This window comes from Xiphophorus couchianus, chromosome 3 (genome assembly GCF_001444195.1).
Source record: "Xiphophorus couchianus chromosome 3, X_couchianus-1.0, whole genome shotgun sequence".
In the NCBI taxonomy this organism is placed as follows: Eukaryota; Metazoa; Chordata; class Actinopteri; order Cyprinodontiformes; family Poeciliidae; genus Xiphophorus; species Xiphophorus couchianus.
Window position 1 is genome coordinate 14,347,048 of NC_040230.1, and position 22,945 is coordinate 14,369,992.

Genomic DNA, 22,945 nt, shown 5'->3' on the forward strand with positions numbered 1-22,945 from the left:
AGTCCAATAACAGTCTTTCTAATTAGTTATTCTACCTGTAGGTGAAAATATGCATGAAATTGCTGTCTTGTAGTACTCTCCTTGAACTTTTTTTGTAGCAACTTCAGTTTATTTATTTCGATTTTATGTGGCAAACCAAAGCAAAATATAACTGTAGCGAGGAAGAAAAACGATCAATGTTTTCTACAAAATTAAAATAAATACAATCCAGAGCAACATTTCCATTCAGGAGTTAAAGCAAGGAAAATCTGTGTTGCAACATGACAAACGTTTAAAAAGTAAAAGTGGTTTAAAGTTTGAACCTTTCTGCAACAACCACTTTAAGTTGATCTGGCGTGATACAAAGAATGAATACGTTAAAAAGCACCTCAAGCTGTAAGGTATGGCAGAGGATCTGTGATGCTCTGGTTCTGTTTCTTTTCCAAAGGCTTTGGGATAATGTTTGTGAGTTGCAGGGATGCCAATAAATGCAGTTAGCATTGTATGTCTCTACTCAATTTTAAAACACTAGATTGCCAAAAATAAATTAAAGTGTAATGTTGCTAAAACGTTCTTTTAAATGTTAGTTCGATTTTGTGTCAGTGTGTTGTGTGCAGATTCTTTAGAGACACAATTTAGACACAGATGACTCCGGAGCATTTTCTTTGTGATTCATACTTTTTTTTATCATTATTAACAACATTTAGGCATCATTAAACAAAAGAAAAGTACAAAATAAAAAATATAACACTGTAATCAGGCCACAGACATTTTTCTGCATTATGTTTGCTGGTTGGTCGGGGTTAGTAGTAGTGGAATGAGAGTCGTGTTTAATGAAGAGAAATGGTGGATGCAGTAGTGGGAGGAGGATGTGTTTGGGGCTTAGATATGAAGGAGAGAACATGAAGACAGGAGAATTCCTCGTTCATTACAAATAAGGCACTTGACGTACAAATATATGAATGCGTGACGACACAGATGAGATACTTCTTTCTAGAACTTTTTCTTTAAAAAAAACAAAAAAACAAATTTATTTCTAAAAACATTAAAGAACATAACTGTAAACCTTTTCAAACAGAATCATAATCATTCATTTAGATCGACACTTTTCATTTCCTGCAGGTTAATGAATGTAACCTCAGAGGTCAGGCAGTGAGCTGAAGAAATCTGTCCTATTAAAGTTAACTCTGGAAAATCCCACTACTTCCACGGAGAAACCTCTCCTCAGGAAGAATATGCTGAGTCATCAGTTTTCAGTGGGTGGCATCATCACGGTCTGTTCTGAGTCTGAAACACACTCAGCTGTGATTGCTCAATCATGAGCTGAACTGAGCGCTCATTTCGGTCTATTGCTTTAAGTTTTCTTAAGAAGTAAGCGGTGAGACGTCACTTACAAAACGTCACGTTTGTACGTCACGTACAAACTGAGCTTTGTTGGACAAAGACTGAACAGAAACCAGAGAACTTCATAAATGGCACAAGGCTGCACTGACTGCAAAATATTCCTTCATATCTTTGTGCAAAGACATGATAATACCCAACAGAAATGTTGTTGCATAGACAAAGAAATGCCCCAGTATCTCGCGTTCCTAATAGTAGTTCTCACTTTGTTTTGATCTCTTTGTGATCGCAAAACAAAGCACAAAAAAAAAAAAAAAAAACAAAGACATGCGTAATAAAGCAGCACAGTTTTAAAGCAGAAAGCCATAAAATGGCTTTTTGGCAGCTACCAGCTGGCTCTAAGGCACACCGTTAAAACATGAAAGCTAAAGTAGAAGCAGCAGCAGCACCTTCCTGTTTCTCCTCCACACCTGGAACCTCTTCATGTTCTCTCCTGTCTCACTGACAGGTTTGTTGGACAAACATCTAACAAAGATGAGGATACGTGATTTCCTTTTTCCTGTGGTGACAAAGCAAAAGCAGTGCCACTTAGTGTAGTGTCAATCTTGATACTTGTGTTCTCTAAAAGTTTGACTGAGCATGTGTATGTCTGTGTTAAAGTAACAGTGTTGAATCTCCTAGTTTTAGGGAATGCCATCTCGTCTTCTTTGTCGTTCTTTTTTCACGAGTCCTTTCTTTCCTGCTCTCACACGTTTCACTCTGTCTTGCTGTGGTTGTTGTTGTGGACTGTGTGGCCGTTCTGCATGGGCCCATTTTTCTTTCCGTGCTTTTTATTCCCTGCCTCTTCTTCCTCTTCCTCTGATTCGTCTGTTTCGTCTTTGTCGCTCCGATCATCGTCCACTTTTTCCTGGGAATAAGAAAAACAGACATGAGAGACTGTTAAGGACAGTCTGAAAGCTGAACTTAGTCTCAAAAAACAAAACAGTTCTGTCGCATCTGTATTTAAAGAATATATTTGCTAATTACATCAGTAAAATCTTGTCATTAAAACCCAGTCAGTTAGGATGTTTATTGACATGTCTTTTTATTTCTTAGTCTGCCTTTATCTGCATTTCACAGTTTTGTTGGCAGTTTTGCAGGCTTCCTAGTCAGTTTCAAACAGTAGATAGTAAATAGAGTAAACATTTTGTGGTATTTAGGAAAATATCTTTGGACTTTAACAATACTAAATATGCCACAGGATCTGATTTCATTATTTCTCTCTACATTCTTGGACATAAACTGGATTTGTTTGCATTGTAAAGTGCATTGAGATGGCATTTATTGTAAAACTGATTCTTGTCATGCAGTAAATGGACAGCCGATGTATAATACATATCACCTCTTTCCATCCTGCAAAGACATTAAATATGACTTTCAGGTCCTATTTATCAGCTCTAGATGTGTTTTTAGTCTTACATTTCTTCTATTTTCATTTACTTGTCCACATTCCTTTTTTATTAGGAAGAAATTCCACAATAAATTCAAAAGAACTAGACAAATTTGTCTAAAATAAACTTTTATATATATCTATATAGTGTGAAATATGGAACAACACAAGTTAATAAGAAACCTAGCTTTGCAATAAACCGGAACTGATGATATATTTGGGTTTGTCTACTGTATCCAAGTGCAAAAGGCTGCTCCTCTAACAGTGACAGGCCTTCTGCTATGTCACTGTGCACTTTTACTCAGTCAAGCCGTGCTGCAATAAGAGAGAAGTGACAGCAGCACTCTGTGCTCAGCCTCTTCCTCTATGGTGGCTCTATCTTGTGATCCTAATCTGACCACCTCCATCTTAGAAGTGCATCAGCCTTGAAAGCAGCATTTGAACAGAACTGCAAGGCAAAACAGAGAAGCTAATGTCCTAACCTGAATAAGTGAATTCTGCATATTCCAATCATACAGCAGCTTCACATAGTGCACAGTAAAGCAAGCAGCGGTTTAATGAAAATGTTTCTTACACTGATAGTGTGCACTCCAAATTTCAGAAACTATTTCACAATAATCAACATCACAATAATTACATCTTTCTTTTTCTCCCTGCATTTACCGTTTCTTACATTTCCATAAACAGGAAGCACAGTAAATCTGAATATTTTTTAGAAAATAAAAGCTGCGTATCTACATATATGTTTTCCTTACGTTGTTGGTCAGGAAGCGGATTGCTATGCGGATGATGAGAACGGCCCAGAAGATATGGAGACACTGCAGAACCATAAGCAGGCCGTTGAAAAAGTAGTAGCCGAAGAAAGGCGGGTAGATGGTCACTGGGTAAACCCAGGTCCAGTAAATGATCCTGAAACACACAGAGAGGATCAGGGAGGAGGGAATGAGGCACAGAGGAAAACAACATTCAGCTGATTAAAATGTGTGATGAGTTTTAATCTTTTCGTCTTTTACTTTTCAGTCTTAATGTTGTCTCATTTTTATCTATTAAATACTGTTTTTGAATATACCCAAAGTCTACATTAATCTAAGAGAGGTGCTCTGCACTTATACTAAAGATCAAAAATGTGTGTAAGTGTGTGTGCGTTTGTACCAGATGGGGAAAAAAATGAGGCGTGTGACGATAAATACTGCAGCAAAAACGATGAAGATGTAGTTACAGGCGTTTCTCCACCCAGCATAGTTGAACATCTTAGCAGACTGTCAAAGGAAAAAGAATGATTTACAAACAAACGGATACAAATGAGACAAATGATTATTGCTAATCTCTTTAAAAGCAAATAAAACTTAATTGCATGTTTTCAAACACCAGGTGGCAGTGTCGGCTTCTTTGCATCAAATAATCCTCTGGGTGGAAGTGGCACATAAATAAAATTAGCGCATAAGATTTTAGTATATTAGATGTGGTTCCTGTCTATTATCAGGGTTCCAAATTTTCACATTTCTACATTTTTCTGTGTGTTTGTACAACATTATGGGCATTTAAGTAGAAAACATTTACTAAAGTCAGGTTTTACTACTTCTTTGTTCACAAAGCAACAACACGATGCTGTGGTTCACTTCTAATCTGATATTATGGGCTATCCTCAATCTTTAAAAAGAAAATCTCATAAACTTCTAGATTGTAGTATCCATCACTATGAAATTAAGGTATTTAAAAAGGTTTTTTTTTTTTCATTGTTAAAATTCAAGACTTTGTTTAACCTGGAAAATGATCAAATAAATCTACGTGTTTCCAGTCGGTGCAGACCTTTATCACATTGAAAATTAAGCCATGGGGTAGTGATGAAACACTGGAGGTAAAATGTTGTCTGACATTCAAAAATAATCCAGTGAGAGCCATTTACCTCGAGGAAGTAATCGGAGGAGTCGTGAACCAGCATGATTAGAGTTCCAGCACGGATGTAGTTCACACACCAGGAGAAGCTGATGAGGAGGATTGTCGCTACGTGATGAACTATCTGCTCTTTAAAGTCCTAAAGGGAAAGCAGGGAAATGATTCGCTCAGGTCATGAGAGGAGGAAACATTTAAATGTGTGTTGCATGTTAAAAAGTTGTTGGGTTTAGAGTTAAAATCCTGGTTAAGATTATCTCAGACTAGACCAGGGATCTGCAGCCTTTACAACACAAAGCACTATTGAATAAAACTCTCAGAGTCGCAAATGTTACATGACCTTATGAAAAGGGACAAATTATTCATTTTAGTGAAATAGTGATTTTACTTAAAATTATTGTTTTAGTAAATAAAATAATTTTAGGATTTTAATTAATTAATTAAAATAAAAAAAAATTATAAAATAGATTAATCTATTTAATCTAATAGATTAAATTTACTGCCATTTTTAATACATCATTTTATATCTATTTTTTAATCTAAAATAAATAAAAGTATTAAAGTCCAGCAAAAATCTTAATGCTATGGGATATTAATAGTTGTGAAAAATGATGTAAACAAAAAAGCACACAGTTTCCGACCTAAAGTCAATAATAATAGATCTTAACATATATTGCTGGTGCTATTGCTGTCAGTCTGTTGTGGAAATCCAATGAAATTATTCCATGAAATAAAAAACATAAACTGCTAACTGTTATATCTACATTTAACAACATGAATTGGTTCTTTGTTGTTTTAAGCCAGACTTATTAAAAGTCTCTACTTTAAGAAGGGTTTAAATAGCCACTGAAATGTCAGAGCCGAAGGTTTCAGAGCCCCGGTTAGACGTGTGGTGTTAGAGGAACACGCTGTGCCTCTTTTGCAAGACTTTTTTCTCTGCTCTGCACAGCTGAGCAGGCAGAGCATAGTCCAGCAAAAACACAGAAAAACACACGTGTCACAACAGTCTAATGTCCACCCACAGTCCACAGATGTGTCACAGCTCAGATCATTCAAAGGTTACAGAGATTTTCTCTGAACATAATGTAATAGCAGCACACAAAAAGAAAACGAATATTACAAGTTATGCTACAAGAACCTGCAACATTAATTCTAACTTTAAGTATTTGTTGGTGTCTGGACTCCACAGAGGGTTGCAAATCACCAAAACCAGAATCTTGAGATCATCTCCAGATTTCAAATGGAAATCTTGTTTATTTGACAAATAGTTCGGGTCGCATGTTTGTGCCACTCTTACTTTATTGATCCAGTGCTGAAATGTTTGGGAAACCCTGTGCAAGTAGACAGTTTCTTGCAGTGTACTTCATTTGTTCTCAGAAGAGAAAACTGCTGCTGAAATAAATTCACTTACTTTACGTTTGACGTCAGAAGCCACGCTGAAGAGCAGAGAGCCGTAGAACCCCAGCTCGATCATGTAGTACCAATACTGAGATGGCAGCAGAGTCTGAACAAGAGAGATGTCTTTAATACCTAAAATTCATGGGCTAATATAAATTCAGACTGTAAGAATTAGATTACAGATAATAAGGAATGCATTAGCCCTTTTTTAACTACTTCCTAATTCAAATGTACTTTTTTGTAAGGATTTTAACAGATGTAAGGAAACAATTTGCTTTCAGGTCCCTTAACAGAGACAGAAATTTCATCTAAAATTAAATGTAATAATAGATAATTATCCCAATGATGAATCAGAAAATGTATTCTACAGTCATCTGTATTTTTAAATGCTTAAATAGTGAATGAAAGTACATGAAAGTAGGACTAAATATCTTCAGAACGATCTAACAAACGTTTCCTCGTTGCAAGCAGCTCCTGGAAAGTTATTAGATTAAAGATGCATTTACCGTTTAACATAGGTACAGGTAACAGGTTATAGTTTGGATTGTTTTATTCCCTTAATAAATCAAATCATCAACTGAAAATAGTTTCTGTGTTTTTTCAGGCTATTTTGGTGTGACAGTGACATTTGTTTAATGATCCAAAACATATACGTGTCACAAAAAAAACAACAAAATCTACAGACGAAATCTGTAAGGAGCAAATTATTTCCAAAATAATCTCAATATTTTACCTTTATTCCCAGTTTATGACTATAATTCATCACTACACAATCATTTAATGGCTATTTTGTATTTATGCTGGATAGTTTGAGTCAGTAATCTGATGCATTTGTTATTCTCATCCCTCCCAGAGACGTACCAGCACAGGAAAGCCTTGCCACATCTCCTTCGTGTCATACAGCCAAGGTTTCTGGAAGGAGAAACGGGACGGGATAATGAGACAGCAGAAATCAGCAGGTGTATTTATATCCACTGACTCAGCACCGGGATGAGTCAGGGCTTCGTCTCTACAGAGAGGCAAAGTTATCGGAGCAAAAAGAGCAGGCAGCTACAGAAATATACAAGTTACAGCAACGGGAGCATATGATGGATGAGACTGTGTGTGAGTTTGTATGAAGAGAAGAGGCAGTACTCACATCGATGAGGGAGGCCAGGCCAGCAATGAAAGCAAGAAGGTAAAAGGTAAATCTCCAACTGCAAGAGAACAAACACATACACATTTTCTCTTCAGTCAGTCGAGAAAAAGATGTTTAGTAACTCATCTATCAGGAAACGCATAATTAAGGTGTTTTCACACCAAAACTGCAACTTTTGTCACATTCTCAGCTGGTGCAGTTCGTTTTCCCAAATCAAACGGTTTGGAAAACCTGTTCACCTGCTCGCCTGTGGGTGCGCTGCACAAAGAACCACTGAAGAGAACAACACAAAAAGAAGACATGAGAGCAACATCTTTCTTTGCAAAAATATAAAACAAAAATAAAGTGGCATCAGATTTTAGTCATTGAAGGATTTAACTTTGTTTTAGTAACAAAAAAAAAACACGAGTCATTTCTCCTGCTGGAGCAGGCTAGCGTTTGTTTTGACTGTATTTACCCAGAATGCAATGCGCTATAGTTTGAGTCCTGCTTTTGAAGTGGCCTCCAGTCTGCTTGCATCCACATATGCTTTCAAAACCTCACCAGAGTTCACTTTCTTCGAGCTAAAACCTGTTTGCATCAGAGTTTGATTGAGCATTCACCCCTTCCCAAACAAATCAGACTAAGTAGACAAACGAACTCGAGTTTGATTAAAACGAGCTAAACAGGGCTGTGTGAATTCATCCTTAGTTTACACACATGGGAAAAATCTGATGAAATACATCATTGATGTTCAACAATGACTCACAAAAAAACAAAGCTGAACAAATGTTGATCAAACGGCAGAAATACCAGACAAAAGAGGGAGCTGTTAACATCCTGCTTCAGAGATGGAGGGAGGTCACAGCTCCCTTTGCTCAATCACACAGGTGTGGTGAAAAGGCTTCAGACAGAAAGCTGGAGCAGCAAGAGAGCAGCAGAAGCACAGTGAGAAAAGGACAGTGAGAGAGTGAGGGGACACATCAGCTGAGGGGAAGCAGGAAAGACAGAAACCCTGTTGTCCGCACGCACACAATGGGTTGATTGAAAAGAAATAATGTCCTTATGTTGCAACCAACACAGTGAAAGACACACCATAACCAGGCAGGGACAAACATCCAGTCACGTGCCCCCGCCTGCACAAAACCAGACGAATCGTCCGCAGCTTGGATATAACTCACATGCAAACAGAAATACAGCTAAAGCGATGACAGAGTCCCTGACACAGCTTAGGCCGTGTAGTAGACATGTTTATAGCTGGAAATGCTTGTGGAGAACCGGGCCAGAAAGGCAGACTGGCACGGTTCTGAGTGTAAGTTAAAAATAGAGGGTTCATTTTTAAAACCAGAAATTTGTTTGTATATGCAGTGGGTTAGCTTAAGGTCAATGGTTGTTTTAACCTGCTTCATGTCACACAGCTGGGCTCCAAAGTTTACCTACTGTTATTAAAATGTCAGGTCATAGAAACTCTGATCAATCACCTCTGAGTTTCCTCCACCTTTAATTGTACACATATTAAGAGCAATTAAAATATTGAACAAATAAAAAACCTCAATAAACTGGCATCCTTAAACAAATCATTTGTTTTAGCACTTTGTGATTTAAAAACAGGATTCAGTTTTCTTTGCCAGGAGGTTATCAGCCAATCACATCATGATTTAGTAATATTTGCCAACTCTGGCTTATAAAAGGACGTTTATATTTAGTTCAGTTTTTTTGTTTTTGTGCCACATAAAAATGTGGCATCATTAAATTAAAAAAAATGAATTCTTACAACTTTTATCTTGACAGATAACGTTGTACAATTTTGCTCCTGCTAACGACAGCTTAGCTAAAGAATACAAATAAGAACTTTATTTCCTCAACAGTTGACCTCACTTGTGAATTTTAGTATGTTGAATGTTGGATATGAATCAAAAGTTGCTTCAATATAGTGTTAGTCTGAGGTTGAACACACCTCTGCAACCAGGTTACGCACCTGAATCGCATAGGAGATATGTCACATTAGATGTGAAAAAAGTTTTTGGAAGTATTTATCAAATGCTTACTATTTTATCAGCCCTAAATCCGAATAGACACTTAAGAACACTGATGTATCTAGAAAAGAGCATGTGCGTGTTTTTACCTGGCTTCTCGGAACTTCTTGAGCAAACTTGGTCGGTCCTGGTTCCTCCTCCGTCTGAACCACCGCTGCACTTGTCTTTCTGAATAACCCGTCTGTTTGCAAAGGCTTGCTACTGAAGACTGAACCAATAAAAAAAGGTTTGATTTTTGGCATTTTCCGGTACTTTACATCCTACAGCGCTCTCAGTGTCATGAGAGTTACCTGTGTTGGGTTTTTGGTCACTCTAAAGTAGTAGGACTCGAGGGAGGGGATGTGAGGAGCTTTGAGCCGAACCGTCTCTTTCACACCGAGTAGAGAGGCCAGAGGTGTCGCCACTGTCCTGGGATTGAACAAGGGATTAAAAAGGAAGGACATTTTTAGGAGAAATAGGTAAAATGAATGAAAATCAATCTAAAATTGAACCCTAACCCACAGATGACAAAATGAAAGTGCGGTACTATACAGGATGTGTACTGGAGGTACAGGATGTTTACACAGTATCTCTGGAAACTAATTAACTACATTCAATAAATATCTGGCAACATAACAAAAGACGGAAGTAGAAAAGATTGTCTTCCACACCTCACAGATAAAAGCTAATGCTTTATCTAACAAACAATGAGGATTTTTACCCTTTTCTAAGCTCAAGCTAGAGGAGCCTAAAGATCAAAATCAAAAGTAAAAAATATTTAGCATAGCTTTTCCAAAGAAGAATTGAAAAAGAAAACTGTTTCCTTTGAAACACGTTTTCATTTTAATGTTAAAGGTCCTCAAGGGTCAATGACAATATGTTTTCTCCCCTAATATGTACATAAGTCTCAAAACAGCAAATTTTTAATATATAAATAGAAAAGTTATATATAGAACCTGAAACCACAAGAAGAAGGTTATTAAGGATTAACAAAAGGCTGACTGGATCCAACTTTTAAACAATAAGATCATATTTTTCAGACTGTGCAGGAATCTAGAAAGGCATAAAAAGAATAACTAGCTAATAAAAATAAATGCTGTTTTTGCTTGTCTTCATTTTTATTCTAAATAAGATTTTAATTCATGTTATTTCTGAAACATCGGGATCTATGTAAATGGAGCTGGAAAAAATAATCTAGTAGTTGGGAATTAGGGGATGTCTGACAAAAAAGTATGTTTCATAATGAAAAACATTGCACATTTATTAGCAACTGTGAGCAGCAGCTTTTTTGTCACTGTAGGTTTATGCAAATGTTTATGCAAAACTGTCTTCTTTTCTGTTTCTCTTATCACATTTCCCAACGTTAGAGAAGGTGAGAGGGAAGGTAACAAAAGATAAATATAATGAAAATAATAATTAATAGTGACTTGACAAGCATAAGCAAGTGAAATATATGACTGCGTGGGATATAAATACTGTTTTATGTTGTAGATGGAAGAAGAGATAGTCGACCAAGAAAGTCAAGGACAAAGCAAGGAGAAGGTAGAAGGTAAAAGAACAACAAAAGAGGAAGACAGGGATAAATGTGTGAACACGGAGAAAGTAAATGTTTAAATTAAACACAGCTGAGGGTCACAGGTAGGCCACAGGACAGAGTGAAAAACGGACCGACCTTTCAAAGATTTGCCGGATAATGAGGAATACCAGCGCAATGGGAAGTGCCACCCATAAATCACGGCCCTTTGCGTAAACTCGTCCATCCCGATCCTCCAGGTCAGCCCAGCCCAGACCCTCCGGAAACCACAGCCGCTCTTGCCAGAACCACTCGCTCAGCTCCACCAGCATCCTGACGCACCAGGACTCGGCACCACCCTTACAGCTTTATCAGCCTGCAAATATAAATCAATTAAGCTTAGAGACATGTAGTAAATGACAAGTAAAATCGTCATTCAGAAACAAATGGTGAAAATACAGTGGCTTAATTTTGGTTTTATTTGATGCTCACAGGGAGCATGTACATATTTCCTAATGCATATAACGGAGCACAGGCGGCTCGCCATCGACCTTTGAAGATCCACCTAAGGGATGAGCGAATGTTTTTCCTTCACACCTCCACGATGAACTCGTAAATGGAGTCATCTGTGATCGCTGCTTCTTTCTCTGACGTTATGATGAGTACTTTTGCTGCTATGTTCAGGGAGTGGCAGAGAGTAAAAGGCTGGCTGTAAAGGGAGAAGATACATCTGTGGGATGTGAGTCATAACTCATCTATAAGAGCAGAGCGAGTGGGGGCACCGTTACGCACGCTGTCAGCGGAGTCCCCTTACAGAGCTACAGCAACTCCCACTCCTGCAGCTGCAAATGCCAAAGCCGTGTAACCGCCTGGCTTCCACTCCCATCCCCACCCTGCTGCTGCTGCTGCTGCCAGTAATCAAGGAGGATTCCCCCTTTGGCTCAGAGAGGCAGAAACATTTCTACTGCTCTTATTGTCATAACACGCCCAATAACACACATAATGTTATTGATAGGGCAGGAGTGCCAAACTAGTTTTCTTTTAGGGGCCATGTCAAGATCATGAATGTTCTCAAAGGGCCGATTGTGCCTGAATGTGTTGATAAAACCCATCAACAAACTGTTAAAATATTAATAAAGAGCTGTCTCTGCCTTCGATAAGTACCTCTTAAAATGAAGTAATGTTTTCACAATCATCGGTCCTTCCAGGATTTCAATATCGTTTTTATTTTTTGCAGTGAAAATGGCTGATTTTGTGGATCTAATTTAGTCATTTAAAATAAATTTTGCACTTATGGAAGATGGTAAATATGACTTTTTGTTACTCTCCACTTTAAACACAGACTATAACTTGATATCAAGTAAGGCTGAGGCAGCAGTGTAGCAGTAGTAAGAAAGTAAGCAGCCGCATAACTCCAATATTTTCAACCTTTTTTGCAGAAAATTTGCAATAATCTCAAAATTATGCAAAATATATAAAACTGCTTTGATGTAATTGATAAAATAATATTTGAGCACACAACTGTTATCTTCATGGTTCTATTTATGCGTCCCTCTGGAGCAGGGGTGGGCAACTCCAGGCCTCGAGGGCCGGACTCCTGCAACTTTTAGATGCATCTCCACTTCAACACACCTGAGTCAAATAATGAGGTCATTAGCAGGACTCTGGAGAACCTGACTGCACTTGGGAGGTGATTCAGCTGCTGGATTCAAGTGTGTTGGACCAGGGAGACTTGCAAGAGTTGCAGGACATCGGCCCTCGAGGACCAGGATTGCCCACCCCTGCTCTGGAGTCTAGAGGGCCATATAAAAACTACAGAGGGCCAGATTTGGCTCCCGGGCCTTCAGTTTGACATATTTAAAATAGGGAATAAAAATGCATTAATGGATAGCAGAAAAGAAACGTTGACTATGTAAAGACACAAAACACATAAATGCAATATCAACATATCTGAATATTTTTGACTTTTAGCTAAATTAATTCGTTTCTCAATTTACATACATATAATAATAATAATAAAGCTGATTCTTCTGATCTGGCTACTGCTGTTGAAGGTGAGTGAGTGTTGTTTTCCACATAGAGTCATGTCAGTCATCACAATCCCTCTATCCTGTTGCAAAAACGCTGCGCTACCCCCCTTTTTTTTTCTCTTTGTCTCCCTTCAGCACAGTTGGTGGAGAATGGGGAGGCTGGTAGATTTTTCCCTATTATTTTGCCAGTTCTTCCACTTCAGAGATTCAACATCTGACTTTTGATGGTCATGCATAATGCATTTGTGTGCAAATATAGCCACAGAAAAAGGTTTCTCGCAGTCGAACCTAAATAAGACAAGTAAAAATCAGCGGTCCAAAGGCTGTTTGATGTGCGGAAGTGATAGAGACGAAAGACTACAAAACTCCTACAAAGTGAGTTGGACACAATTAAATGTAACAAGCTGGACAAACACGCCACAAAGTGAGCAAGAAAAGTTGACAAATATACAATGAAGCCAAGAAAAATGTTTAAAAAGTCACACCGTCCGGAAGCATTGCAACATTTTAGCATTTTGCAGACGCCAGGAGAATATTTTTAGGGTTGCTTGTTTAGGTCATCCAGTGAATTCAGCATGTTTAAGCAGTTCTCCCCCCACGGCTTCCCAAAAACCATATGCCATTGGTCTAACAGATCACATGACCAGACTCTGACCATTTCAAAGGTCCAATAAAAGTAAAGAATGCCTCCAGCGGGGGAGGGAGCAAGGCGTTCTCCCTCTCTCTGTCAGACAGACTTTCTCTTCCACACTATACATTGCAAGCGTTCAGTGACTGTAAACAGTGATTTCACATCAAGCTGGCTGAATGTCATTCCAGATATTCCTGAATCCTGGGGTTTATACGCCTATAATGCTTATTCTGATAAAAAAGCATCAGACAAAAGTTAGAAGAACCTAAACAGATCCGAGGGGAGTGTGGTACAAAGTCCAGGAATATTTAGAGAATGTAAACACGCTGGCACCAAACAGAGGATTCACTCCACTCCGTCCCCACTCACTCCCACTGGTTCCGAAAATCATCTGGTGCTTTACAGTCAAATAAGTATTGGAAGGCATTCAGCTGAGCAGGTCAGGGGAACTATAAGTCATAAGACTAACACTGTGCTCTGACTGTGACTCACTACTACCGTACCAGCTGTGTTGTACAACTCACATCCAACCACATTTAGGATGCTCACTTTGGAGGCTGAATCATACAAACCACAGCATTAGGCAACCATTAGAGGAATATACAGCAGACAGATTCATGAGAGAGACCAACACCATCAGGGTTAACAGTCCAATAACAGAACAACACAGGAACTAGGAGATTGATGCAAGACAAGCTTTCAAGAGAGCACAACAAAAACATGAACCAATAAATTGCCAATAACTAAACAGATTACAGCAGAGATGTCCAGTGTCATTCAGCTGAATGCCATTTCCTGGGTTTATGCCCACCATTAGCCCTCCTCCTTCCCCTGGTACTGGATTCAGGAAGTGGTTCAAATGCTCTACAGAGAAACGGGACACTCCTTCAAGAAGCATGATCAGTTCTCACTAATTTCTATTACATAACCACATGTCACTTAATATACCAATATGGGTTGTGAAATCACTTATCAGGCCAGCACAACACATTATTGTTACGCCTGTAATGGAAAAACAAAAATTTACAGCCAGCTGTACCTTAATGTATTTCCGTTTCCAGTAATGTACTGACGATATGCTGACAAAAACAAATACTGTGTTTCAAAGTTGTTCTAAAATAGCAGACTTTTAATAATCTTCAAATATAGTTATATAAATATAATCAGTCTGAATGAAAGTTGTTATAAATGTGAATGAAACGATACTTTGTAGTCAGGTTCACGTTTTAATTTTGACATTTTAAGCAAATGTTACGTTATTCCAGTGTTTCATGATAAGTAACTATTTGTTGAACAGGGATGTTTGTGAATCCAGGTAGAGGGTTAGTTCCTTCAAGCAGTGGGTTACAGACCTTACACCTGCAGCTGAAGAGAGAAGAGCTGAGCAGATTTGAGAGGAAGGGTTATTGTGTGATTTGGTCAGGGTAGTCGCTTTATAAGAGCTGTTGTTGAGGTAACACCTCTGATCACTTCGAGCTTTTTGCTGTCAGAAAATGTCCCAAAGATAAATGTTTATATACAGTAAATGTGATTAATTTTAATTTAACTCTTTTTGTGCTGGTTTAATCCTTCACATATGGATCTTTAGTGAGTCATAGGTATGTCAAAACTTTAAATATTTAGTGCAAAGCTGTGTCACTGAGGTAACATGTCAGAATACATCTATAAATTACAATGCATTTCCTGTTTTTGTTCTTGAAATAATATATTTTAAAAAGATGAATACTATGTCTTCTCATGCAGAGAAACTAAGCATCTAATACTTTCTAAGTAAAACCAACCCAGAGCTTTTATATCACAAATCCCCTAAGTACATTTACAGCTGTATCAGTAACAATACGATGTATGATAGGCCATTACAGTCTACATTTCTAGTCAGATTTTAATAAGTTACCAGCGAGAGCTAACTTTTGTTGAATAAACATGTTGAAATATTAAAGACTCAAAGTCCGCTCAGCCTCAGACCACTTCAACCTGACCATCCAGAACCACTCAGATAAGTTTGTAACACAAAAGCTATTTTACAAACTGATGCATTTGTGCACAAACATCAAACAGCAATGGAGAGAACAACTTCTCTACTATATAGATGATATTAAATCCTTAATGATCTACTATCACCATGTTGCTCACAGTCAGGTTGACATGAAGATGGTTTGAGTTCCTGTCAGATTTTCACTGGCATTAAACTGAACCCTGTATTGGCTCCTGCTGCTCTCCTGTGTTTAAAGCCGATTTAAAAAGCCACTACATATACAGTACACATAATGAGGGTGTTTAGTGAAAAATACAAGTTCTTTTACATAAATTCGATAGAACTGTTCAGGTGCAAACAGATGCTAAATATCAATAAACTGAACTTAATGAAACTAGATGTAAAAAATAAATAAATAAATAAATAAAAGCTGCATAGAACCTTATTAGTTGCTTCATAAATGGGAACCATAAATAACAGCACAGGTCATTAACTTGCAATGACTATAAATATTAGGATAATTTTTATAGCCCATGAGATTGTGATTGGTTTGTTTTTAAAGCATGTAGTGATGTCTGTGCAGATTGAAATTGAGATTTTAGTCTAACGATTGCAGTATCACCTATACAGTCAAGGTACAAACTGTCATTTCAAAGCTTTTAAAATGTGAATATTTAGTATTTCTATGCAGCAAAATGCATTTGAGTAACAGGCGGAGTAAAGGGCATGCTCTCTGCTGCACATGGTTTGTTAGCCCTAACTCAGGTCATGCTTTAAGCAATTTCCAGCAAGGATAAATGATCAACACACATCCCCCACATTTTAGGAATTCTTTGGGAAAGTAACTCGAAAAACATGGAGATTATTTCGCTTAGAAAAATTCCATCAAAAGGTAATCTCAGTATGTAAGTGGCAATCTGTGTTTCATCATCCCAAAGCAGACAGTTTATTGAGTTGTTTCATTTTTTGTTATCTTCTCTGCTGTGTTGTGGGTAAGCATCACAAAAAAGTCAGGTTTTTGTGACACTGATCTGTGACTCTCATGAATTATTAATGTTGGAGGTCAATCAGTCAGCGTGCTGCTGTGAAAGGGTCCGTTCAGGAGGCACTGTCATGCTGGAATGATTCACCTCAGTGGATGAAAGGCCATGATTACATTTACCTTTTTGTGATTAGTTTTGCTCATTCAGCGGAGACCAAATTCCACCAAGTTCTACTAAAGCACCGATTACTCACTGAAAACAGTCAAAAAGGAAGACGCAATCACAGACAGATCAATGTTCAAGTTGCTTTTTTAGGTCTCAGGTTAAAGTATTTAACTCAGGCTTGCCAAATTCATTTTCATTTTGGGCCACATCAAAAATCTGAATGTACTTTAAGGGCCAGAATGTATTGATAAAACCCACTAAATTGTTAAAATATCAATAAATAGCTGTTATTGATATTTTGCAGTATTCAATAAGCGTTTTTAAAATTAAATAATATTTAATGTCTTTTCATACTGATCAGCCCATCCAGGATTTTGTATTGTTTTTGTGTGTTTTGGGGTTTTTTTGGAATTAAAATCACAGATTTTCTGGCGCTACTTTAGAAATATTTGTAAGGAATTTTTATGATATCTGCGCTAATGTATGGTGTTAAAAGTCACTTTTCATCAATCGTCGCATCAGTCATGGACTATAACTTTACATCAGGTAAGGCTGAGGCAGCAGTCACTTAAACCCAATGTTTTTGACCAATTTCAAGGAATAATTGCAGTAAAAATCAGAAAAAAATGTGGGGATTTGTTGATTTTGTGTGAATTTTGCAAACTAACTGATGTAAATTGGAAGCTAAAGGGCCATATAAAAAGCTACAGGGGGCCAGATTTGGCCCCTGGGCCTTGAGTTTGACACATGTGATTTAACTCGACTGACTCATCTTGACTTCAACGCAGAATTTTTGTCAGAATGAATCATTTACAAACACATTGTCACATATTAGGACTAAGGAAATAGGTTTCATGAATGAATCACCAACTGCTGAAGCTCATTTAAGGAAACTTAGACTTTTTTAGACTACTGCGGTTTTCCAGGTCTGTCGTTCCCATTCTGATTTTCCGTCAATGAAATACAACAAATGAACGAGTTATAAAAGTTATTCTTACTCATGCATCAAAGCACTTGTCCCTCACCTCTATGTAATTTATTTGTGACTCAAAGTGGGTCAGAGAAAAAGGCCTTTACAAACCAAAAAGGTAATAAGTTGGTCCATCACCTATTGATGTAATCCAACATAAACAGGCGTTGTAGGAGTGGTAAAATACAACACAAGTTTCGATTAAGATTTGAAGAAGATGCGTAAAAGTATTCTCTGACAGCTCAGAGAATCATTCACAATAGTAATAATACCTCTGTCTGTGTTGTAGAACAAAAGTGCAAGAGAGCCTTCACTCCTGCTGCAACAAGGCAGCACAACACCTCCTGCTGACCATGTGCATTTATAAATACCACAAGTACCATTGTGTTTTATGGTACTGTATTCTTGGTGTGCTAGTTTTTGTGATTATAGGTGCTACCTGCACACACTAATTTCTCTTGTAGGGATTAAGAGAACTGTGAATCTATTTTATTAGTGTTTAAAAATGTCCGATTGAAAATTATTGTTGAGTGTCGGGTTGCTTTTAATCCACATTTTCTTCAGTCATACCTTAATTTTCTCATTGCAATGCTCCAGCAACTTCTACTTTGGCTTTGATTCCCATTTGGGCTTCTTGGCTCTATTGAAAAGCAATGGATTAGTAGTCCTAATCAAACCAGTAAGGGTTGGGCTACTTCCTGCTTCCACTGTGAGATATGAACTGAGATAGCGTTGCTATGAAAGGGTGAATGGGAGAACTGACTGTCACCTCCAGAAAATAAAACACAACTGGGCAATAAAGTCAGAATGTTCACAGCAGGATTTAGCAAAATGGAAGGTTTCCTAGCAATAGACCAAAAACCACCTCCTGCTAATGTTTATTTGGGTCAATTACATCACAGGAGGCACAAGAACTGAGCAGATCAGCCAGCATTGTTGGACAACATAGCAGACAAGCTACATTTACAGATTTCCACTGATTGTGAAGCATTGGACGAACATTTTATTTGGAAGCTCTTTAGACTCCAAAGTCTTGACTGATGCTGCTGTGGATGGAGAAGCTAAACCAGATAAAGACAACGATCGCTTTAGGAACTTTCACTGACACATATCTATTTATATTCCAACTTGATTTTTTCCATCCCGTTGGATGACATGCATATTGTAAAAATGTTGCATCCTACGTACATCGATGTTGTTTATAGCTGTGGGAAAATTTTTATATTATACAATAACAACACCCAAAACTGACAGTATTAGTTGAGATTGTTGTTTTTGATGATTTAACTATTATTTCTACTCTTCAAATGTATTTATAATAACTGTGAAAATATTGTTAAATGATATTAACATTTGCCATTTAGCAGCGTAATTACACTACATATAAAATAATTGGTGTATTGACTATATGGTAATGGGGAAGTAATCTATACTAAGAGTTGCAAGTAAACTATTTATTGACAATTAAACCAGTGGCACGTGGCAATATGCTGTAAAGTATATTTATTAAATATGTTTATTTTGTGTTTGTATGCATAAAATGAAGACAAATACATCATCTGTCTGTATTGCAAAGAGTAGTTAGCAAAACTACAAGCTATTAGACTAGAGGTGCTTTACTCTCATGTCCTCATTCTCACATCGGAGCTCTGACTTAAGATACCAATTAAACAGCAGTAGTCAGCGTCATACAGTGATAATCTCACATCAGGCCAGGCCTATTGAAGGATGGAAATGGTTTAAAAAAAAAACAATACAAGCACAAAAAAAGAGATCTGATTAGTGATTAGCCGCCTTATGTGATGTCATCAAAGTCATTTGAGAGTCCAACCTTGTTTTTCCAAAGGGAATCAAGATCTTATTTTCTTTCAATGCAAAGCACTAAAAGAAAAAAAAAACTGCAACGAAACATTTTGCTACAAGTGACAAACTATATCAAAAGTGGACTTTGTTGCGTTTTCAGAAAAGTCTGGGCAGCAAGCTTTACGGTGGCTACTTTGTTGTTCAAAACTGTGACGCTGGAAAATATGTCCCAGTCAAAGCCCATTTAATCATTACGTGTGATATAAAAACTCCTACATGTAAAAGTCAACAACAGTACAAGCTCTTTTACTAAATTCCACCTAGGTGTGTGTTAGCTGAGATAATCTCGTCTGGTTGGCAAACTTTGCTAGCATAGATCAAACACTGAGCCAAGTGTCATCATTTCCTTACATTAAACAGCAACGCTTAGAAACTTCACGGCTCCTTTCCAAACACATTTACACATTAATTCTCATGTCTTTTTAAAATTATAATAAATGAAACAAAACTGTTCTGCTATGTCGCATTAACGGATTCCAACATGAATGCGTAATGACGTCTAAGCAGAAACAGGACGCAGAACGTAGTCTGCCGCAGCTCACACACATAAACGAACAGCTAACTGCTTTGCCGACATGAAAATGAAACGGTACTTACTTTGGCGTTTTGTTTATTTGAGTACTGTAAAATTCGGCCTTCTCGGGAAATAAATGCAGTTTCTTTCCTCTCCTCCTCCGTAGTCCGGGTTGCGGTTGTCCGGCTGTGAACCTAACGGTCCTAACGGCGTGTGTCCAGCCGGCTGGTTGAGCTCAGAAAGGTGCAACCGCTCAAGATCCGAGCTGGTCTTTTCATGTTTTCATGGAGTATAGAAATCAGTTATTTGTTTATTTTTTTCTCTCTCTCTCTCTCTCTCTTTGCGGATTGGGGAAAATCTAGAAACCAGCTTTCATACTGGGAGATACGCGAGGAGCTCCGATGAGAGTGGTCGGATTTTCTCCCAGCAAACGTCCAGAGGCTGTTCTGTCCCTCGTCGTGTCCCCGCTAATTTCATCCCCCTGCTCTCGTGTGCGGTCGGCAGAGTGTGCGTGGGCGTACGGCCCGGACAGATGTGCGGGTCGGGCCTGCTGGAGAGAGAAGGGACTGGGATCCGGGCAAACGGAGGGAGGAGTGATAACGGGGACCGAGGGAGGGACGCAGATGACGTCCGAGCACGAGGGAACGCTTGGCTGACATGTCCGCGTTTTGTTGCCACACCGAGGAAAGTTTTACTTCTGTACCAGTTACTCACTGGTTCCAAGCCATGGCCATTTTACTGTATTTCGGGGTTTTTAATCACTACGTTATAAATAATTTTCTAAAAAATAATTTTACTATTGTATACTGTTAAAACGCATAACTTTTATAAATACACTGAAGAGACATATTTTTACGTTAGTATCTTGTTTCCAGAGATTTTAAATAAGATTTTTCATTCTTGAGTCAACTTTTAAATTAAATTTCATTGCGAGTTAAATATAATCCTTTACGCATCTTTTGTTTGAGATTTCTCTGTGCATTTATTAAACAGTTTGCCCTTTTTATGTTCAGTTTCCTTCATTTGTTCCCGAAATATTTTAACACTTTCTAATAACATAAGACGCATAATTTTATAGAGTTGTCGAAAAATACGTTAGATTTTAAGTCCATTTTTAAATGAACCTTTAGCTATTATTTTGAGTCAAGAATAATTATAATCAAAATTTTTTTTGTATTCCATAACTATTATACATACATAATGTACATCCATTTATTTAGTATTTTTATTATTGATCTATTTTTTCATTTTTTGTGAATGTTTCTTCTCTTAGTTTTGATACCATTATTAAATACACTGCCTGGCCAAAAAAAAAGTCGCCACCAAAAAATGGTCACACTCTCTAATATTTTGTTGGACCGCCTTTAGCTTTGATTACAGCCCGCATTCGCTGTGGCATTGTTTCAATAAGCTTCTGCAGTGTCACAAGATTTATTTCCATCCAGTGTTGCATTAATCTTTCACCAAGATCTTGTATTGATGATGGGAAAGTCTGACCACTGCGCAAAGCCTTCTCCAGCACATCCCAAAGATTCTCAATGGGGTTAAGGTCTGGACTCTGTGATGGCCAATCCATGTGTGAAAAAGATGTCTCATGCTCCCTGAACCACTCTTTCACAATGTGAGCCCGATGAATCCTGGCATTGTCATCTTGGAATATGCCCGTTCCATTTGGGAAGACAAAATCCATTGATGGAATAACCTGGTCATTCAGTATATTCAGGTAGTCAGCTGACCTCATTCTTTGGGCACACAATGTTGCTGAACCTAGACCTGACCAACTGCAGCAACCCCAGATCATAGCACTGCCCCCACAGGCTTGTACAGTAGGCACTAGGCATGATGGGTGCATCACTTCACCTGCCTCTCTTCTTACCCTGATGCGCCCATCACTCTGGAACAGGGTAAATCTGGACTCATCAGACCACATGACCCTCTTCCATTCCTCCAGAGTCCAATCTTTATGCTCCCTAGCAAACTGAAGCCTTTTTTTCTGGTTAGCCTTACTGATTAGAGGTTTTCTTACGGCTACACAGCTGTTCAAACCCAACCCCTTGAGTTCCCTTCGCATTGTGCGTGTGGAAATGCTTTTGCGTTCACAATTAAACATACTCCTGAGTTCTGCTGTTGTTTTTCTTCGATTTGACCAAACGTTTAAGTAATCGCCGATTACGATCATTCAGGATTTTTTTCCGACCACATTTCTTCCTGGAAAACGATGGTTCCCCACCATCCTTCCAGTTTTTAATGATGCGTTGGACAGTTCTTAACCCAATTCTAGTAGTTTCTGCAATCTCCTTAGATGTTTTCTCTGCTTGATGCATGCCAATGATTTGACCCTTCTTAAACAGACTAACGTCTTTTCCACGACCACAGGATGTGTCTTTTGCCATGGTTGTTTAAGAAATGAGGAGTTACTCATTGCATCAGCTGGGGTTAAATAACTTATTGCCAGCTGAAAGATAATCGCCTATGCAGTACTTATCCAATAGGAGGCTTGTACCTACAGTATTTGCTTAGTTAAATCCAGGTGGCGACTTTTTTTTTGGCCAGGCAGTGTATATCGCCATCAGTTGAAAGATTCAAAGTCTTGCTTGTATTTTATTTTAAATAAAGTGGTTGATTTTATTGTTTAAATAAAACATTTTATATGCTATTGCTATCATAAAACATTTCCTTATTCATCTTTTAAATGAGCTTATTTGATTAGAAAATAATTAAAAATATGCCATTTTTTTTTGCTTTTCATAAGTAGCATAACGTGAAATGTTTTTGCAATTTCTAGGTAAAGAACGTTATTTATTGTCATGGTTTGAACAAATCAATACAATGAATTTTGTTGGCAGAAGTGTGTCAGACAACACACTTCCTTGAGCAAAATTGCTCAAAGAAGGAACATTTACAGTTAAATAAGCAGACATAGTTAAAATATATATATATATATATATATATATATATATATATATATTAAAAGTCAATGAATTTGTATCAATTCATTAAACATTCCTTTAATAATTCCTTAGGACCTTCAGTTTTGTTCATGCCACACCTAAATATATATATATATGCATACACATACACAAAACTGTTTCCTCTTTTTGTTTTGTTTTCAAGTTTGTTTGTTTTACT

The 22,945-nt window shown here is 37.7% G+C and overlaps 1 protein-coding gene and 1 long non-coding RNA gene across 3 annotated transcripts; one reads left to right on the plus strand and one right to left on the minus strand.

Moving 5' to 3' along the window:
- Positions 1 to 806: 806 nt before the first annotated feature.
- cers2b (ceramide synthase 2b) lies at positions 807 to 20,068 on the minus strand. Of its 2 annotated transcripts, XM_028012748.1 has the most exons (12): positions 19,900 to 20,007; positions 19,064 to 19,157; positions 10,845 to 11,061; positions 9,484 to 9,601; positions 9,283 to 9,401; positions 7,179 to 7,236; positions 6,902 to 6,952; positions 6,054 to 6,146; positions 4,656 to 4,784; positions 3,902 to 4,008; positions 3,505 to 3,658; positions 807 to 2,227 (listed from the first exon to the last, which is right to left on the minus strand). In XM_028012748.1, exons 3-12 carry the CDS (start codon positions 11,015 to 11,017, stop codon positions 2,075 to 2,077), a joined length of 1,155 nt encoding a protein of 384 aa, XP_027868549.1. In that variant the 5' UTR covers positions 11,018 to 11,061; positions 19,064 to 19,157; positions 19,900 to 20,007; the 3' UTR covers positions 807 to 2,074. The 2 variants fall into 2 exon arrangements, with proteins under 2 accessions (XP_027868549.1, XP_027868548.1); XM_028012747.1 differs by lacking the exon at positions 19,064 to 19,157 and having other exon boundaries at positions 19,900 to 20,068.
- On the plus strand, positions 19,192 to 20,820 carry LOC114141875 (uncharacterized). Its single transcript, XR_003594920.1, has 2 exons — positions 19,192 to 19,891; positions 19,983 to 20,820. It is a non-coding gene; the product is annotated as an uncharacterized LOC114141875 (long non-coding RNA).
- The last annotated feature ends 2,125 nt before the right edge of the window (positions 20,821 to 22,945 follow it).